This window comes from Theropithecus gelada, chromosome 1 (assembly GCF_003255815.1).
Source record: "Theropithecus gelada isolate Dixy chromosome 1, Tgel_1.0, whole genome shotgun sequence".
Taxonomy (NCBI): Eukaryota; Metazoa; Chordata; class Mammalia; order Primates; family Cercopithecidae; genus Theropithecus; species Theropithecus gelada.
Window position 1 is genome coordinate 89,917,998 of NC_037668.1, and position 18,423 is coordinate 89,936,420.

The window sequence follows — 18,423 nt, forward strand, 5'->3', positions numbered from 1 at the left end:
AAAAAAAAAAAAAAAAAAAAAAGGCCGGGCGCGGTGGCTCAAGCCTGTAATCCCAGCACTTTGGGAGGCCGAGACGGGTGGATCACGAGGTCAGGAGATCGAGACCATCCTGGCTAACACGGTGAAACCCCGTCTCTACTAAAAAAATACAAAAAACTAGCCGGGCGAGGTGGCGGGCGCCTGTAGTCCCAGCTACTCGGGAGGCTGAGGCAGGAGAATGGCGGGAACCCGGGAGGCGGAGCTTGCAGTGAGCTGAGACCTGGCCACAGCACTCCAGCCTGGGCGACAGAGCGAGACTCCGTCTCAAAAAAAAAAAAAAAAAAATTACGTAAGTGAATAGGTGTGATTTTTTTTTTAATTGAGATAAAAAGTTGTTGGAAAGTATTAGAACTACAGAGGATTGAGTAGATTTTTAAAACATAGGAAACAAGTAGAACTTAAAAATAATGTAACAGTTAAGTGGAAGAGTTGGCTAGCTAAATTTTCATCTCTTAGAGTATGGAGTCGATGGACACCAAGATAGTACATTTCAAAATAGGCATATAAGAATATTACTTAGCTTATTCTTTAGAATTAAAAAGAGAAAAGTTCAGTGTGCTTCTAGGGAGGGCAAGTGTTGAATTTTTTTATTATGTGCTGTACTATTTAATTTTTTATTATGTACACACAAAGAGATATTTAGAAAAAAAAGAATATGGACAGGCATGGTAGCTCATGCCTGTAATCCCACCACTTTGGGAGGCCAAGGCAGGTGGATCACTTGAGGTCAGGAGTTTGAGACCAGCCTGGCCAACATGGTGAAATCCCATCTCTACTGAAAATACAAAAATTAGCCGAGTATGGTGGCACGCACCTGTAGTCCCAGCTACTCGGGAGGCTGAGGCAGGAGAATGGCGTAAACCTGGGAGGTGGAGCTTGCAGTGAGCTGAGATCCGGCCACTGCACTCCAGCCTGGGTGACAGAGCGAGACTCCGTCTCAAAAAAAAAAAAAAAAAAAAAGAACCAAGAATATAGGTCCGTTTGAAAAGCAGCTAAATGGAATTGAGTAGAATGGTGCTTCTCAAACTTTAGCACGCTCCAGAAACACCTGGAGGGCTCCCCCAGCATTTCTGATTTTGCAGGAGTGGCATGGGATTCAAGAATTTGCATTTATTTATTTATTTATTTATTTTTGAGACAGAGTTGCACTCTGAAGCCCAGGCTGGAGTGCAGTGGCACAATCTCAGCTCCACTGAACCTCCACCTCCTGGGTTCAAGCGATTCTCCTGCCTCAGCCTCCCAAGCAGCTGGGACCACAGGCACCCACCACCATGCCCGGCTAATTTTTGTATTTTAGTAAAGACAGGGTTTCACCATGTTGGCACGCTGGTCTTAAACTCCTGACCTCAGGTGATCCGCCTGCCTTGGCCTCCCAAAGTGCTGAGATTACAGGCATGAGCCACTGTGCCCAGCCAGTTTTGCATTTCTTCTAACAAGCTCCTAGGTATTGGTGATGCTGCTAATTCAGATCCCATGCCTCAGACCCAGTGGAGTAGGGCATTATTTAGGGATGAATATAGGTCTCCCCACGTTATTCTCTTCATCTGAAACGCCCTTCTCACCCTACTCTCATCTTTTTTTTTTTTTTTAGAGAGACAAGGTCTCGTTATATTGCCCATGCTGGCCTCTAACTCCTAGGCTCAAGAGATTGTCCCACCTCAGCCTTCCAAAGTGCTGGGATTACAGGCGTGAGCCATCACAGCCAGCCCTCTCTTCTTTTCTTTTTTCTTTTTTTCTTTTTGTTTGAGACGGAGTTTTGTTCTTGTTGCCCAGGCTAGAGTGCAATGGTGTGATCTTGGCTCACTGCAACTTCCACCTCCCAGGTTCAAGCGATTCTCCTGCCTTAGCCCCCCGAGTAGCTGGGATTACAGGCATGTGCCACTATGCCTGGCTAATTTTGTATTCTTAGAAGAGATAGGGTTTCATCATGTTGGTCAGGCCAGTCTTGAACTCCAGACCTTATGTGATCCGCCCACCTCCGCCTCCCAAAGTACTGGGATTACTGGTGTGATCCACCACGCCCGACCTCTTTTCTTTATAAATTTTGGAAAATCCTTTGTTTAGAAACTCTCCATCCAAGAGTAGGGAGTGCCTGGGTGTTGATGTCCTTCCAGACCATTGTTCTCCAAAGCCGGAGGAATCTGTGTCTGTGCCTGGGGCGCAGGGCCTCGCCCAGAGCAGATACCTCGTCAGTGCTGCTCACATGGAGTTGCTGAGTCATTCCAATCAAGCTGAAGGACATGAACTAATAGGGAATAAATCAGCACAGTTACCAATTTAGTCCAGAAAAATTCAAGTAGGGGAGGAAGATGGATGGCTTACCCAGGGTTGGGAATGGAAAAGGTGTGTCATTGAGGGTGCAGAGCAGGCATGTCGTGGCCTGTGTGAGCATCATTAAAGGAATGATCTGCGATTAGGTCTTTACCTTAGTTGCATAATAAAATCACTGATTTTAATACCTGTTCCTGGGCCCCACCCCAGAGATTCAGATATAATTTTTCTGGGATATGGCATGGACATCAGAGGATTTTAAAATTTCTTGGTTGATTCTAACATGCAGCCAGGGGTAAGAAAAGTAGTCTACAAGGTTTGCAAATAAAAAGTCAACTAATGCTTAAGCCAGGTGCGGTGGCTCACGCCTGTAATCCCAGCACTTTGGGAGGCTGAGGTGGGTGGATCCCTTCAGGTCAGGAGTTCAAGACCACCCTGTCCAAGGTGGTGAAACCCCCTCTCTACTAAAAATACAAAAATAGGCTTATTTTTCATTACAGGCCTGTGCATGGTAGCACAGGCCTGTAATCCCAGCTGCTCAGGAGGCTGAGGCAGGAGAATCGCTTGAACTTGGGAGGCAGAGGTTGCAGTGAGCTGAGATGGCACCACTGCACTCCATCCTGGGCAACAGAGCGAGACTCCACCTCAAAAAAAAAAAAAAATCCAAATTAATGCCATGAAGACAGTGATAAACTGCAGGAAAAGGACAAAGACCTAAGGTTTGAAAGTTGAAGACCTAGCCCAAGTTAGATAGGAGAGGTAGGCTGTGGTGTCAGAAAGTTGTGAGTTTGAATCCTTTTACTAAAGTCTAACCTTCTATTCCTCTAAAACAGGGACTGTGGAGCTCCTTTCTTAACAAGGTTGCTCTGAGGATTAAATGAGGTGTGATGTAATGTGTCTAATAAATACAGTATGTTGCAAATGGTAAATACTAAGTGACATCTTATTACTTTCATTGTAATAACATAGGCTTGAAGTTAGAGGATACTAAAATTCCTTTATAAAATCCTGAAAGTGGAGTGGTTTTCCAGGTGGCATTTGAGGTGTGTGCCACTAGGTGGCGATGTGGCTGGAAGTCAGTTTGCCCTTTTCAAATTTTACTCCAAATGCTTCACACTTCAGACCTAAGATTTTTTTTTTTTTTTTTTTTTAAAAGACGGAGTTTGGCGCTTGTTAGACTGGAATGCAATGGTGCGATCTCGGCTCACTGCAACCTCCGCCTCCTGGGTTCAAGCGATTCTCCTGCCTCAGCCTCCTGAGTAGCTGGGTGTGGCGCATGTGGCCACACCCGGCTAATTTTATGTTTTTAGGAGAGATGGGGTTTCTCCATGTTGGTCAGGCTGGTCTTGAACTCCTGACCTCAAGTGATCCACCCACCTCAGCCTCCCAAAGGCTGGGATTACAGGTGTGAGCCACCACGCCCAGGCTGATCTTTAGGTTTTTAACAGACACATAAAAATCAATATATTCTGGTGTCACTAAAATCAGGGTCACTAGATTCTAGACAAAAACTTTAAGCAGCTGTGCTTTCTATTTCAGTAAGTTATACCAAAGGCCAGGCATGGGATTTTCTTGTGTGTGTGTGTTTTCTGTAATGTGTCCCCATCTTAAGATGCCAGCTTTCTCAGGGATCACCTTAATTTTACAGCCTTCCTGTCTGTTTTCAACATGTGTGCACCCATAGGTCGAGGGTTCATCTGCGTGTAAGTGCTAAGGATTTTTATGTTTTGCGTGTGTGTGTGTGTGTGTGTGTATGTGGTGTGTGTTTTTTTGTGAGACAGGGTCTCACTTTGTCCCCCAGGCTGGAGTGCAGTGGCACAATCATGGCTCACAGCAGCCTTGATCTGCCAGGCCTCCCACCTCAGCCTCCCAAAGTGCTAGGATTACAGGCATGAGCCACCACACCCAGCCAGTGCTAAATTTCAGATTTGGTACTGAAAGACTTGGGTCCTAAATAAGTCTAAGGGCTAATTTTTTTTTTTTTTTTCTGGAACCTTTAGGAAAGTTCTAAGCAAGGAGCTCAAGCTTTTATGCATTGTAATATGTTACTTATCTGGAAATTATTGTGACTTCTCAATTCTCCAAAACATAATACCTAAACCTGTTTTTAAAGAAAGGTACTCAACCTAGCTCCATGCAGTAAAGACTTCTACTTTATTATTCATTTAGAAAGCTTAATAAATACACAATATTTCACTGTAGAACATACAGTTGTAATGAAGTTTAATGTTCCTTTTACGCTAAGTTATTAAATGCAACATGGAGGCAAAGCACAAGAGAGTACATGAGAATAAATATCTTCTTAAAGGAAAACAGTGGGGAAGGTGGCACAAATTAAGGAAATTCACATCAAAGGGAGAACTCTGTTGAAGAAACAGTGAGGCAGAAACCATTGGCAGAAGGAAACATGGAATGAGTTGAGTGCCATTGGAGGGGGGAACACAGAGTGAGTGGGGACAGCAGCCTGAGGGGGAAATGCCTCCGGAGGGGGGAACACAAAGTGAGGGGGGACAGAGGCCTGAGGGGGAAATGCCTCTGGAGGAGGGAACATAGAATGAGTGGGGATAGCAGTTTGAGAGGGGAACACAGATTGAGAGGGAAGCAGGCTTGTCGGTTCTTCCACAGATGCAGATGTCTCTGACTGTTTCTCAGGCACAGAGGACAAGGCTGCGGCCTCCCCATCCTCTGGCGGGAGGATTTCTTCCTGCTTTTTCTTCAGGCCAGTGGCCTCCCTCGCCTCAGGTGGGGGGATCTTCTCCTTCTCTTCCTCCCGGTCCATAGTCTCCTCCTCCCGGTCCATAGTCTCCTCCTCAGGTGGGGGAATTTTCTCCACCTCTTCCTTCAGGTCCACAGTCTCCTCTTCCTCGGATGAGATTTTCTCTACCTCTTTCTTCAGGTCTGTGGCCTCCCCCTCTTTGGGTTGGGAGAGTTCCTTCTCTTCCTTCAGATCAGGGGTCTCCTCCACCTCAGGTCGGCAATTACTAAATATTTGATAATAAGAGTTGGGGAGGATGAGGGGAAACCAAGTAGTTCATTAAATGCCTAGTGAGACTTTAAGTGAACACAACCATTTGGCAACTTAGGAAGTTCTAACTTTAATGGTAATGCATACCCATCACCAGCAATTCCAGATCTAGTTACCTGCCTTAAACAACCACTCAAGATGTCTACAGCAGCACTGTGCCTAACAAGAAGGAGCGTAAGTTTTCTGTTTATTTATTTGTTTGTTTGTTTGTTTGTTTGAGACGGAGTCTCACTCTGTCACCCGGGCTGGATTGCAGTGGCGCAATCTCAGTTCACTGCAACCTCCACCTCCTGGGTTCAAGCGATTCTCCTGCCTCAGCCTCCCTAGTAGCTGGGATTACAGGCACCCACCACCACGCCGGGCTAATTTTTGTATTTTTAGTAGAGACGGGGTTTCTCCATGTTGGCTAGGCTCGTCACAAACTCCTGACCTCGGGTGATCCACCACCTCGGCCTCCCAAAGTGCTGGGATTACAGATGTGAGCCACTGCACCCAGCCAAGAAGCAGCATAAGTTTAAAGGACCTGCAGGCATAAATTTAACCCACCTCCCCCGTGTTGGGGGGCCAGGGCACCAGCCACATTTCCAGGCCTCTGGGTCCAGCGGGACATGAGAGAAAAGTTTACTGATCTGAGTAATGCAAAATGCAGCACCACAGCTGCAGATCTTAGGACCGGCGCTGGCCCCACCCAGGTGAAAGGACTCCGCATACTGCAGCTCTGAAGCACATTCAGGCTACAGAGACCTTAATGCCTATTGTCCAGTTAAGGACCTCACAGTCCCTGTGTCTTCCCCAGAAGGAATCCCTTTCCTTCCTGTCTCCTCTCTCCACTCTGACCTGCATGTGTTCACATCTGCCTCCCATACTAGATGATACTGGCTACAAGCTCACTGGAGTGCAGGCAACTTGTACTACCCCTGGGTTTCCTCTGCCCCCATCTCTATTCTCGGAACCTTTCACAGAAGTTTACACCCAGGAGTGTAAGATTTACTTTTAAAAAAGAGCAAACTGGCCAGGCGCTGTGGCTCACACCCGTAATCCCAGTACTTTGGGGAGGCCGAGGCATGGATCACCTGAGGTCAGGAGGTCAAGACCAGCCTGGCCAAGATGGTGAAACCCCGTCTCTACTAAACATACGAAAATTAGCCGGGCATGGTGGCGGGCGCCTGTAGTCCCAGCTACTTCGGTGACTGAGGCAGAGAATTGCTTGAATCCGGGAGGCAGAGGCTGCAGTGAGCCGAGATCACACCACTGCACTCCAGCCTGGACAACACAGTGACTGACTCCATCTCAAAAAAAAAAGAGCAAACTTCACATTAGCCTCTTTGCCTTCCCCAAAGCACACAAACATCTCCCAGCCTTACCTCTGTGTTGTTCAGTTAGTCCCTGATGTTGATGGTGGAAGAGCTCTCCAGTGGCGAGGCTGAGCCAGCTCACAGACCATATCTCAAAGTTGAACTTACATGAACTCAAAGCTGAACACACCCTTTGGAGATCAGATTATCCCCTTTCACAAGTCAAAGCCCCAGGAAGGTTTAACTCTGCTGCCTATCAAGTTACTTGTCAATCATCTCTTAAGACAGAAGGGCTTGATGGGGATTTCTTAGAGCTGTAAAGTCTAAAGTCATTCTTTTTTTTTTTTTTTTTTTTTTTTGGGACAGGGTCTTACTGTGTTGCCCAGGCTGGAATCCAGTGGCACAATCATGGCTCGTGTAGCCTCAACCTCCCGGGCTCGGGTGATCATCCCACCTCAGCCTCCCGGGTAGCTGGGGTTACAGTCATGCACCACCATGCCCAGCTAATTTTTGTATATTTTGTAGAGACAGCATCTCACCATGTTGCTCAGGGTGGTCTCGAACTCCTGGGCTCATGTGATCTGCCTTCCTGGGCCTCCCAAAGTGTTACGATTACAGGCATGAGCCACCTTGCCCAGCCTAAAGTCATTCTTAAGGTGACATATGTGTGCTCTCCTTGTCTTCCTGCAAAAGACCAAGCTGTCAGTGAAATTCCTTCACATTTCTCATTCAGCCCCTTGGATTCCACTTCTACAAAATAGGCAGAAGCCTGGACAACCCCAAGTGTCCTGGGTAGGTCTCTAAGATTCAGTATTATCAGTTTTTTTCATTTCGGGGTGAAGGAGTGAGCAGAAGGACTTCAGGTTTTAGAAGGATGTGAGTTTTTCCATAAGACGAAGCTATAGAAGTGTTTTTCTACTTTACAGCTAGACTTTTTAAAAATTGATTTTTGGCCAAGCGTGGTGGCTCACGCCGGTAATCCCAGCACTTTGGGAGGCTGAGGCAGGCGGATTACTTGAGGTCAGGAGTTTGAGACCAGCCTGGCCAACATGGTGAAACCCAGTCTCTACTAAAAATGCAAAAATTAGCTGGGTGTGGTGGCACTTGACTGTAATCCCAGCTACTGGGGAGGCTGAGGCACAAGAATCGCTTGAACCTGGGAGGCAGAGGTTGCAGTAAGCCGAGGTCATGTCACTGCACTCCAGCCTAGGCAACAGAGCGAGACACCATCTCAAAAACAAAAAAAAAAATGATTTTTACCCAAATAAAACTATGACTTTGGTTTTACCATTTGTATGGCAGATTTCATGGACTCTTGAAAGGATCATTTCTTTCTAAAAGGCAATGAGCTGGCCTCAGTGGCTCATGCCTGTATTCCCAGCTACTGAGAAGGCTGAAGTGGGAGGATCACTTGAGCCTAGGAGTTAAAGGCTGCAGTAAGCTATGATTGCACCACTGCACTCCACCCTGGGTGACAGAGCAAGACCCCATCTCTAAAAATAAAAAAGCTAGAGAGCTTTCTTCCTAGAAAGCTAGGAAGGTTTCTAGGAAGTGGGGGTGAGGTGGTGGGTGTGTTATGCCTCCCACACCTCAGGCTGTCTCCTTGCAGTACCCCGGATAGTGAAGTACCCCCTGGTGCCAAGCGCATGCCATCATGATCGTCTGCTCTATTTGCATCTTCTTGTCCCACTGTCCCTCTGCCCCTCCCCTTCCCATGCTCCAAAAATGGCCTATAAACTCTGTTGCCTCACACAAGGTGATTTGCCTCACACCACAGACAATTAGGAATACAAGATTCTAGATGTGGATTTAAATCCTGGCTTTACCCCTTACCACCTGTGTGACTTAACCTCCCTGCTTCAGGTTCCTCATCTGTAATATGGGACTAATAGCAGCACCTACCTCTCTCTAGGGACTCAGAAGGATGCTTAAAGACATACATAATGCAGCAGCACCACGGCTGAATGTAAAATGAGCATAGCCGGGCGTGGTATCTCACGCCTGTAATCCCAGCACTTTGGGAGGCCGAGATGGCCAGATCGCTTGAAGCCGGGAGTTCAAGACCAGCCTGGGCAACATGGTAAACCCCATCTGTACTAAAAATACAAAAATTAGCCAGGTGTGGTGGCATGCACCTGTAATCCCAGCTACTCCGGAGGCCGAGGCACAAGAATTGCTTGAACCTGGGAGGTGGAGGTTACAGTGAGGTGAGATTGTGTCACTGCACTCCAGCCTGGGCAACAGAGTGAGACTCTGTCTCAAAAATAAACAAATACGGTGACTCATGCATGTAATCCCAGCACTTTGGGAGGCCAAGGGAGGTGGATCGCCTCAGGTCAGGAGTTTGAGACCAGGCTGGCCAACATGGTGAAGCCATGTCTCTCCTAAAAATACAAAAAAATTAGCTGGGCGTGGTGACACACACCTGTAATACCAGCTACTTGGGAGGCTGAGGCAAGAGAATTGCTTGAACCCTGGAGGCAGAGGTTTCAGTGAGCCGAGATCGTGCCATTGCACTGCAGTCTGGGCAACAGAGCAAGACTCTGTCTCAAAAATAATTAAATAAACAAATTAAAATAAAATGAGCATAAAGTAAGTGCTCATTTTATATTCAGCCATGGTGATGCTGCGTTATGTTGAACAAATGAGCAAGTAAAGGAAGGAGCAGACTGCTGTCACATCTTGGCATTTGACGATACCTTAGAAAAAACACTATTTTAGTGACTTTCTTCCTCAGCCACATATGGAGTCTGTTTCATGGTCAGCTGTCAACAGTACACGTGTAACTTCCCACAAAGCATAGGCCTCCCCTCCACTGCATCCTGAATTGGTTAATTTCAAGCCTCTATCTGAATGCTTGCTTCACTGAGGTGCTCATGTCCTAGCAAACTGTGCCATTCCATTCCATAACTGCCTTAATTGTTACTTCTTTTTTCTCCTTTAAGAACCCAATACCTATCTCCTTGTAACCTCCATCAGTCTCACCCTGCTCTGTGGAAATTCAGAAAATTGAATCCCATAATCCCTATTCCTTATGACAGTTTTAGGTTCATTCATTCACTCCACAATTATTAAGCAATTGTTATGTGCTAGACACATTAGCATTGTGCCGAGGAGAAGCAGTCCTGATCCTCACGGATCCTGTGATTGGGTGGGAAAGACAGTCAACATGTACATAGATACTAATCACCATAATTTGTGAGAAATACTTGGAGAGTGCTATGGAGAGGAAAACAGGAGAAATTAAACACGGATGGTCAAAGCAGGCTTGTAGAAGGGAAGTGACATTTAAGCTGATGCCAGGCACACTGGTTTGGGGGATGGGGGGAATTCCCCGCCCGCAGAGGGAACTGTGGAATGTGGGGTGGAGTGGAGAGACACATGGGATTAGAGGAGTAGGCTATGGAGGGAACTTTATATGCATAATTAGAGAGTCTGAATTTTATTCCAAGTCCAAAGGGAAACCACTACAAGATTTTAAACAGGGGAGTGCCGATACCCATTTTATATTTGAAAAGGTAACTGGCTACCGTGTGGGCGTGAGGTGAAACAAAGGTGAATGGGGATTCCAGTAACAGGCACTTGATGATGGACTGAATTAGGATGGTCACCTGTAGATGGAAAGTAAACAGTTTTGAGAAGGATTTTGGAGGTAGAATCCAGGGGACTTGATGGATTACATACGGCAAGCAGGAGTGGAGGGCTCAGATATTCAGAGAGCGATCAGCTATGTGGCTGGCATCCTAGCATCCTTTCCAGTTAGATAGGCACCAGCCAGCACACTAGTATTTTCACTACTTCACCTAGTAGATTTCTAACTGGGCAGCTGGAGGTGCCATTTACTAAAATGAGGAAAACTAGAAGAAAAGTGAATTGAAGGAAATGAATTGTTGGATCAAAAGTTTGGGTATTTTGTTAATTTTGATACGTCTCTGAGATATTAAAATGCAGATGTCAAGTTGGCAATTGGATATCACAGACTAAGCTGGGATTTTTTTTATTTTTTATTTTTTTTTTTTTGAGACAGAGTCTTGCTCTGTCATCCAGGCTGAAGTGCCATGGCGTGATCTCAGCTCACTGCAACCTATGCCTCCTGGGTTCAAGCAGTTCTCCTGCCTCAGCCTCCCAAGTAGCTGGGATTACAGGCGCCCGCCACCACACCCAGCTGATTTTTTTTATTTTTAGTAGAGACCAGGTTTCACCATGTTGGCCAGGCTGGTCTTGAACTCTTTACCTCAGGTGATCCAGCCCGCTCTGCCTCCCAAAGTGCTGGGATTACAGGCGTGAGCCACCACGCCTGGCCTAAGCTGGGATTGTGAGCACGTTGTTGGAATGTAAAGCTATGGGAATGTACATGCTGTCACTTGAGCCTGAGTGTGCAAGGGGACAATGGGCCCAGGACTGCATCATAAGAGATGAATGGAAGAAGAGCAAAGAGATGGAGAAATAGGCCCCCACAGAAGGAAAGCCAGAAGAATGTGGGTCATGGAAGTTTGGGTAGGAGATGGGGATGGAAACTGGAGGGGGTAGGTGTATAAAGATGGTAGACTCCAAAAGTAGGGAGGATAAAAGAGTTCATGGACAAGTTAACCCTTCCAGTACACTTGCTGTGGAAGAGAGCAGAACTTGGGGGCAGGGAGAAATCTGTCGTTTCCTCCTTTAATCTTTCATCCTAAATATTTCCCAATTCATTCCGTCATTCTTCATACACTGGTATTTCCAGAAGATTCTGTAACTTGGACATAGCACTGTTTTCCCCAGAATAGGATGCTTCACCCAAAGTGTGTTCTGGGGCAGGCCTGTTGCCTTTCTTTTTCTGCTCTACTTAACAGATGAAGCTTGATTTAGCAGTTTAGGCAGCTGTGCCCTCTGTTGGCCTTTTCTGAAACTGCGATCAAGTCGAGCTTTGCAGTGCTGGCAGGCCAAGTTCCCTCTGTATTTGTGCAGTGAGAATTATAACCTAGAAGCAGGGGTAACAAGGAGCTCTTGAGAAAGTATCTCTGGTAACTAGTTGAGGTGGAAGACAACTCCAGGATAAGGCGGCAAAGCAGACTTTTATGATTCCCATTTAATAGATGAGGAAGCTGAAACTCAGATCCGGCATGGATAAGTGGCTGACACTGAACTCTGGAACTCCATCCTGAGTCCTGTTGTGGACTCCCAGAGCTATACTATATTTCTTCTAAATGCTTTAGAATGTTATTTGCAGACACACACACAAAAAAAGTTATTTGGAGAATGCAAATATAAAGTGAGTGTTTAAATGCCATTATTCTACTATACGTTTGTTTTTGTGTGCGTTTGTGGGTTTCTTTGGTTATTTTTATTATTTTCTTTTCTGAGACCGAGTTTTACTCTGGAGTGTAGTGATATGATCTCTGCTCATTGCAACCTCTGCCTTCCGAGTAGCTGGGACTCCAGGCGTGTGCCACCACACCGGCTAATGTTTTTTGTATTTTTAGTAGAGACAGAGTTTTGTCATGTTACCCAGGCTGGTCTTGAACTCCTGAGCTCGAGTGATCCGCCCACCTTGGCTTCCAAAAGTGCTGGGATTACAGGTGCAAGCCACAGTACACAGCCTATTCTACTATACCTTTGTTCAGGACTATCTAAGAGGCAAATCTCAGGGAGTCAGAGATATTCATCCATTCTTTCATTCACCAGTTATTTACTGAGCACCTGCTCTGTGCTAGGCACTCTTCTATGTGATGGGGAATATAGGAGTGAACAAAGCAGACAAACTTCCTGCCCTCACATTCTAATATGAAGCGATAGACAATAAATAAGATAAACAAGGTAAGATGTATGCAGTTCATTAGATAGTGATGGTGGTAAGAAGGAAACAGGCCAGGTAGGGTGGCTCACGCCTGTAATCCTCCCTACTTTTAGAGCCAAGGTGGGAGGATTACTTGAGCCCAGGAGTTTAAGACCAGCCTGAGCAACACAGTGAGACCCTGTTGCTACAAAAACTAAAAAGTTAGCTGGGCATGGTGGTGCATGCCGGTAGTCCAGCTACTTGGAGGATGAGGTGGGAGGATCTCTTGAGCCCAGGAGGTCGAGGCTGCAGTGAGCTGAGATCATACCACTGGACTCCAGCCTGGGCGGCAGCGAGTCCCTGTCTTAAAAAATAAAAGGCCGGGCGTGGTGGCTCATGCCTGTAATCTCAGCACTTTGGGAGGCCAAGACGGGCGGATCACTTGAGGTCAGGAGTTCAAGACCAGCCTAGCCAACATGGTGAAACCCCGTCTCTACTAAAAATACAAAAAAATGGGGGTTCACAAGATGTGGGGCATCACTGTTAAGAAGATCCCTCTGGCTGCCATGAGGAGAATGGATTGGAAGGAGCCAGCATGCCTCAGGAAGGTAGAGCTTTTAGGAGTCTGTTGTAGTTGCACAGGCAGTTAGTTACCAGAGGATGATTGCCACCAAGATGGAGCCAAGGCTGAAAGAGGAAGACATTCGGAGCTCCAGCACAGATGGCAGGAATCCCCAGGATGACTTGGAGAATAACCAGTCCAGACTATAGCAAGTCTGGTTCTGGGGAAGGCTACTTCAAAAGGATGAGCAATTTGAGAGAGATTTAGACAATCAGCAACAAGGTTGGGGTTGAATTGGTGATAAATACATGAAAACTAAGCCAGTGGGACAATTAAACAATATTAGATGAGAAAGGAAAAGTGTTGAAAGGTTACTACATGGCTCAATTGTGCAGTTTCCACATAATCCCAATAATGTGAATTGAATATTGAGCTGTACGAAATTATGGCATAACTATACTGGAAAGATGGGGGAATGAAAAGAATATTTGTGTGCATAGAAAAGAGCTAAACCCTCATGCACCATGGTGGGGAGTCAGTGGGTAACACTGAAACAAAATTCACCAAGCAGCGTATCATCTAGAGACGGGGTAAAATAAAAAAACCAATTTAAAAAAGGCTAAAACAGGTGTCTGCAAGCACTCTGAGAGTAGTGTCTGCTTTTCCTATTTTTTAAAAAAATAACAATTGTAGAATTGTTTGATTGTTAAATCTATGTGCTTATATGTATAACTTTAATAAAAATGAAAACAAACAATAAAAAAAAAAAAAAAATTAGCCAGGCATGGTGGCCTGTGCCTATAATCCCAGCTACTTGGGAGGCTGAGGCACGAGAATTGCTTGAACTCGGGAGGCAGAGGCGACAGTGAGCCAAGATCGTGCCACTGCACTCCAGCCTGGGTGACAGAGTGAGACTCTGTCTCAAAAATAAAAATAAATAAATAAATAAATGAAATAAATAAATATTTAGAAGGAACCAGGAAGCAGGGAAGGGGAACATGAAACATGGAGCTGGGATGTTGGCGTGGAAAGGTTAGTTACAGTGACCAGGGAAGGTGGCTCAAAGGCCTAAGAGTAGGGAAAAAGCCAGCCACACAGATGCCAAATAGAGAACGTGCCAGGCAGAAGGCACAGCGGTTAAAGTGCTGAGGTGGGGATGTGTCTGGCATGTGAGAGAAACAGCGAGGAGGCCGGCACAATGGGGCAGAGAGAATACCGAGGAGAATGTTAGGGGAGAGGCAGAGATGTCACAGGGCACATCACTGCAGATGACCCTAGAGGTTATAGGAGGGACTTCAGTGGTGGTCCAAGAGAGTTGGCTTTCTTTGGACAGTTTTAAGCAAAATATTGGGATAATCTGCTCCATTGTAACAGAAACATCCCAGCCGCTATGGAGGAGGGGCTGAAGCAAGGAGACCAGTGAGAAGGCTAGAAATGGTTTCATAGAAAAACCAAGAGAATTTTGCCGACCATGGTGGCTCACGCCTGTAATCCCTGCACTTTGGGAGGCTGAGGCGGGCGGATCACCTCAGGTCAGAAGTTCGAGACCAGTCTGACCAACATGAAGAAACCCCATCTCTACTAAAATACAAAACAATTAACTGGGTGTGGTGGTGCATGCCTGTAATCCCAGCTACCGGGAGGCTGAGGCAAGAGAATCGCTTGAACCCAGGAGGCAGAGGTTGTGGTGAGCCGAGATCGCGCCATTGCACTCCAGCCTGGGCAACAAGAGTGAAACTCCGTCTCAAAAAAATAAAAATAATAAAAAAAATGTAAAGAAAGAAAAACCAATAGAATTTCATGAGGATGGAATGTGGATTGTGAGAGACAGAGATGAGCCAAGGATGACACCATCCTTGAAACTGGAAAAATCAAGTTGCAGTTGCCCAAGATGAAGAAGGCTCCAGGAGCAAAGGTTGCAGGGAGCAAAGGCTCCATTTTAGACATGTTAGCTTTGAGATTCCTGGAGATGTCCCATAGATGTCTATGGACCCAGTGACAACTGGATCATATATCCAGTCACCAACTGGATATATGGATCTAGTGTTAGGTAAGCATTGGAGCTAGAGGTACAGATTCAGGGATTATCATCACTTAAATGGTATTTACATTCATGAGATGGATGGAATGGGATATGGGATGGGACAGAATGGGAGACAATGGGATGGGATAATATGTTTAATGGAAAAGATAAGAAGCTCAAGGACTAAGCCCTGTGGCCCTCAGTTAGAGGTTTGAATGATAGAAGGAATGGCCAGAAGTGGTGGAAAATAAACTAATGAATTGTGTCATGGAAGCCAAATGAAGAAATGAAGAAAATAGTTTTAGGCTGGGCACAGGGGCACATGCTTATAATCCCAACACTTTGGGATACCAAGGTGGGCAGATCACTTGAGCTCAGATGTGGGAGACCAGCCTGAGCAACATGGCAAAAACTCCATCTCTACAAATACAAAAAAATTAGCCAGGGCCGGGCGTGGTGGCTCACGCCTATAATCCCAGCACTTTGGGAGGCCAAGGTGGGCGGATCACCTGAGGTCAGGAGTTTGAGACCAGCCTGGCCAACATGGTGAAACCCCGTCTCTACTAAAACTATAAAAATTAGGCCAGGCACGGTGGCTCACACCTGTAATCCCAGCACTTTGGGAGGCCAAGGCAGGTGGATCACGAGGTCAAGAGATGGAGACCATCCTGGCCGTCTCTACTAAAAATACAGAAATTAGCCGGGCGTGGTGGCGTGCGCCTGTAGTCCCAGCTACTCAGGAGGTTGAGGCAGGAGAATCGCTTGAATCCAGGAGGCGGAGGTTATAGTGAGCCAAGATCGTGCCACTGCACTCCAGCCTGGTGACAGAGCGACACTCTGTCTCAAAAAAAAAAAATTAGGCATGGTGGCGGGTGTCTGTAATCCCAGTTACTCAGGAGGCTTAGTCAGGAGAATCACTTGAACCCGGGAGGCAGAGTTTGCAGTGAGCCAAGATCGCACCACTGCACTCCAGCCCAGGTGACAAGAGTGAAACTCTATCTCAAAAAAAAAAAAAAATTAGCCGGGCTTGGTGGTGCATGCCTGTGGTCCTAGCTACGTGGGAGGCTGAGGTGGGACGGTCACTTGAGCCTGGGAAGTCAAGGCTACAGTGAGTTGAAATCATATCACTGCACTCCAGCCTGAGCAACAGAGTGAGACCCTGTCTTAAAGGAAAAAAAAAAAAAAGTCTGAAAGAATAGTCCATTGTGTCAAATGGTCCAGATAAGTTGGATAAGATCAGGATTGAGAACTGATCCTTGGATATAGCATGGTTTCTCTAATTCTCCCCTTCCTTATAATGAAATACCTTGTTTTGCCGGGCGTGGTGGCTCAAGCCTGTAATCCCAGCACTTTGGGAGGCCGAGACGGGTGGATCACGAGGTCAGGAGATCGAGACCATCCTGGCTAACACGGTGAAACCCTGTCTCTACTAAAAATACAAAAAATTAGCCGGGCGAGGTGGCGGGCGCCTGTAGTCCCAACTACTCGGGAGGCTGAGGCAGGAGAATGGCGTGAACCCGGGAGGCGGAGCTTGCAGTGAGCTGAGATCCGGCCATTGCACTCCAGCCTGGGCGACAGAGCGAGACTCCGTCTCAAAAAAAAAAAAAAGAAAAAGAAATACCTTGTTTTCACTTTTTCCCCAGGTTGTAGCAGATACCAACATAAGTGCCATAGCAGCTCAGCTTGAAAACATGTCTACAGGCTACCACCTTGGTTCACCCACTGCTGAACACCATCCAGAAGACACAGAGTGAGTATTTCAGATGCAGAGGGCCTATTATGCATGTGGGCAAAGCTCAGAAGAACTTTTCCAGATACTCAAGTGCACTCTAAGGGAGAGGAGGCCAAAGCACCCATGACTTTCTCTAAATTCTAGGGAATCCTTATTTCTCACAAGGCTTAATTCCACCATATGAGTTCTTGAAGGCCATTGTTGCAGGGCCTGCGCACATGCCGCATGTGGTCACTTTGACACAGTGCCTATGCCTGCTTCCCTAAGAAACCACGGATGTATAGCCCAAGTGCACCCTGCTTTATTGTGCAAGGAGCCATGTTTCCTGAACTTCTAGGCTAAAATCTTGTTCTGAGATGAAATCTTGTTGTTATACTTGCTGACATGTTTCATTAAAACCAGTCATTGCAGTTAAAGTCATTCATTAAAGCAGGGTTTCTCAAACTAGAATGTGCATAAGAGTAATCTAAGGGCCGGGCACAGTGGCTCACGCCTGTAATGCCTGCATTTTGGGAAGCCGAGGCGGGTGGATCACCTGAGGTCAAGAGTTTGAGACCAGCCTGGCCAACATGTGAAACCCTGTCTCTATTAAAAATATAAAAAATTAGCCAGGCGTAGTAGCGGGTGCCTGTAATCCCAGCTACTCGGGAGGCTGAGGCAGGAGAATTGCTTGAACCCAGGAGGCAGAGGTTGCAGTGAGCCAAGATTGCACCACTGAACTCCAGCCTGGGCAATAAGAGGAAAACTCCATCTCAAAAAAAAAAAAAAGAGTAATCTAGGTAGCATGTTTAAAGATGCTAATTCCCCAGGCCACATCCCAAAATTCTGACTAGGTGGTCTATGGTGGATTCCAGAAACCTGATGTTAACAAGTTTCCCAGAGTGATTCTGCTACAGGTTGGCAAAGGATCTACACTTTGAGAAATGCTGCCTAAAGCTATTCCTCACAGGTACCAGCAGTGCCTGGTCACTAGTAGGTGCTTAATAAATGTTTGTTGACAGATCTGGATGGTTCATTTGAAGGATCTCATGATCATAGCCCATCCAACTTTTTCCTCATAGTTCCCCACCTAAATGACATCTTTGAGTTTATTTTTCTTGAGGAAAGAATATTAAATTAAGCTCATTCTACCTTTTTCTCGTTATAAAAGTAATACATGCCTGCCATAAAAATATAACAAAACATAGAAATATTACATTTTTCAAATTATGGTGGCCTTTTCCTTAAAAAAAACAAAAAAAACCAAAAAAACAGGACCTTTATAGGAAGTACAGTGTACGTTTAGCATCCTTTGATGTGTCTGTGGAAACACAGAGATCCCCTTGTAATCTTAATTCCTTTGCTATAATTCCATGGCCTCTGGCAGGCTGGGAACAACAAGCTTAAAGGAATTTTAAAATCACTCAGAACAAACATTGGGATTTTTTTTTTTTTTTTTTTTTACTAGTCTTCTATATGAAAGTAAATTTAAACTAATTGGTTGAGAATGTTATGATATTGTGAGATCAATGGAGGCAAATTCCATCTGATGTTGCCAGTTGAGGAGTAGAGCCACACTCCTCCTCTTCCCCCGAAAACACGTCCCTGAGTATAAATAGGCACAATTATAAGGGTCTTTAATGATTTGGGGCCGCAGGAGGTAGCTCTAAAACAATGGCTTTGGGCATCTAGGTTCCCATTCCAGTATCTTTGGAAATGGGGGCTGTGTTTGAAAGAAGAAA

General features: G+C 45.9%; 1 protein-coding gene across 2 annotated transcripts in view; it reads left to right on the forward strand.

Moving 5' to 3' along the window:
* PATJ (PATJ, crumbs cell polarity complex component) overlaps positions 1-18,423 on the forward strand; it is a 419,471-nt gene that overhangs the window by 388,591 nt on the left and 12,457 nt on the right. For both annotated transcript variants that reach the window (XM_025398758.1, XM_025398765.1), the window contains exon 42: positions 16,614-16,720. In XM_025398758.1, the coding sequence (XP_025254543.1) occupies positions 16,614-16,720 (107 nt within the window). The remainder of the gene's footprint in view (positions 1-16,613; positions 16,721-18,423) is intronic.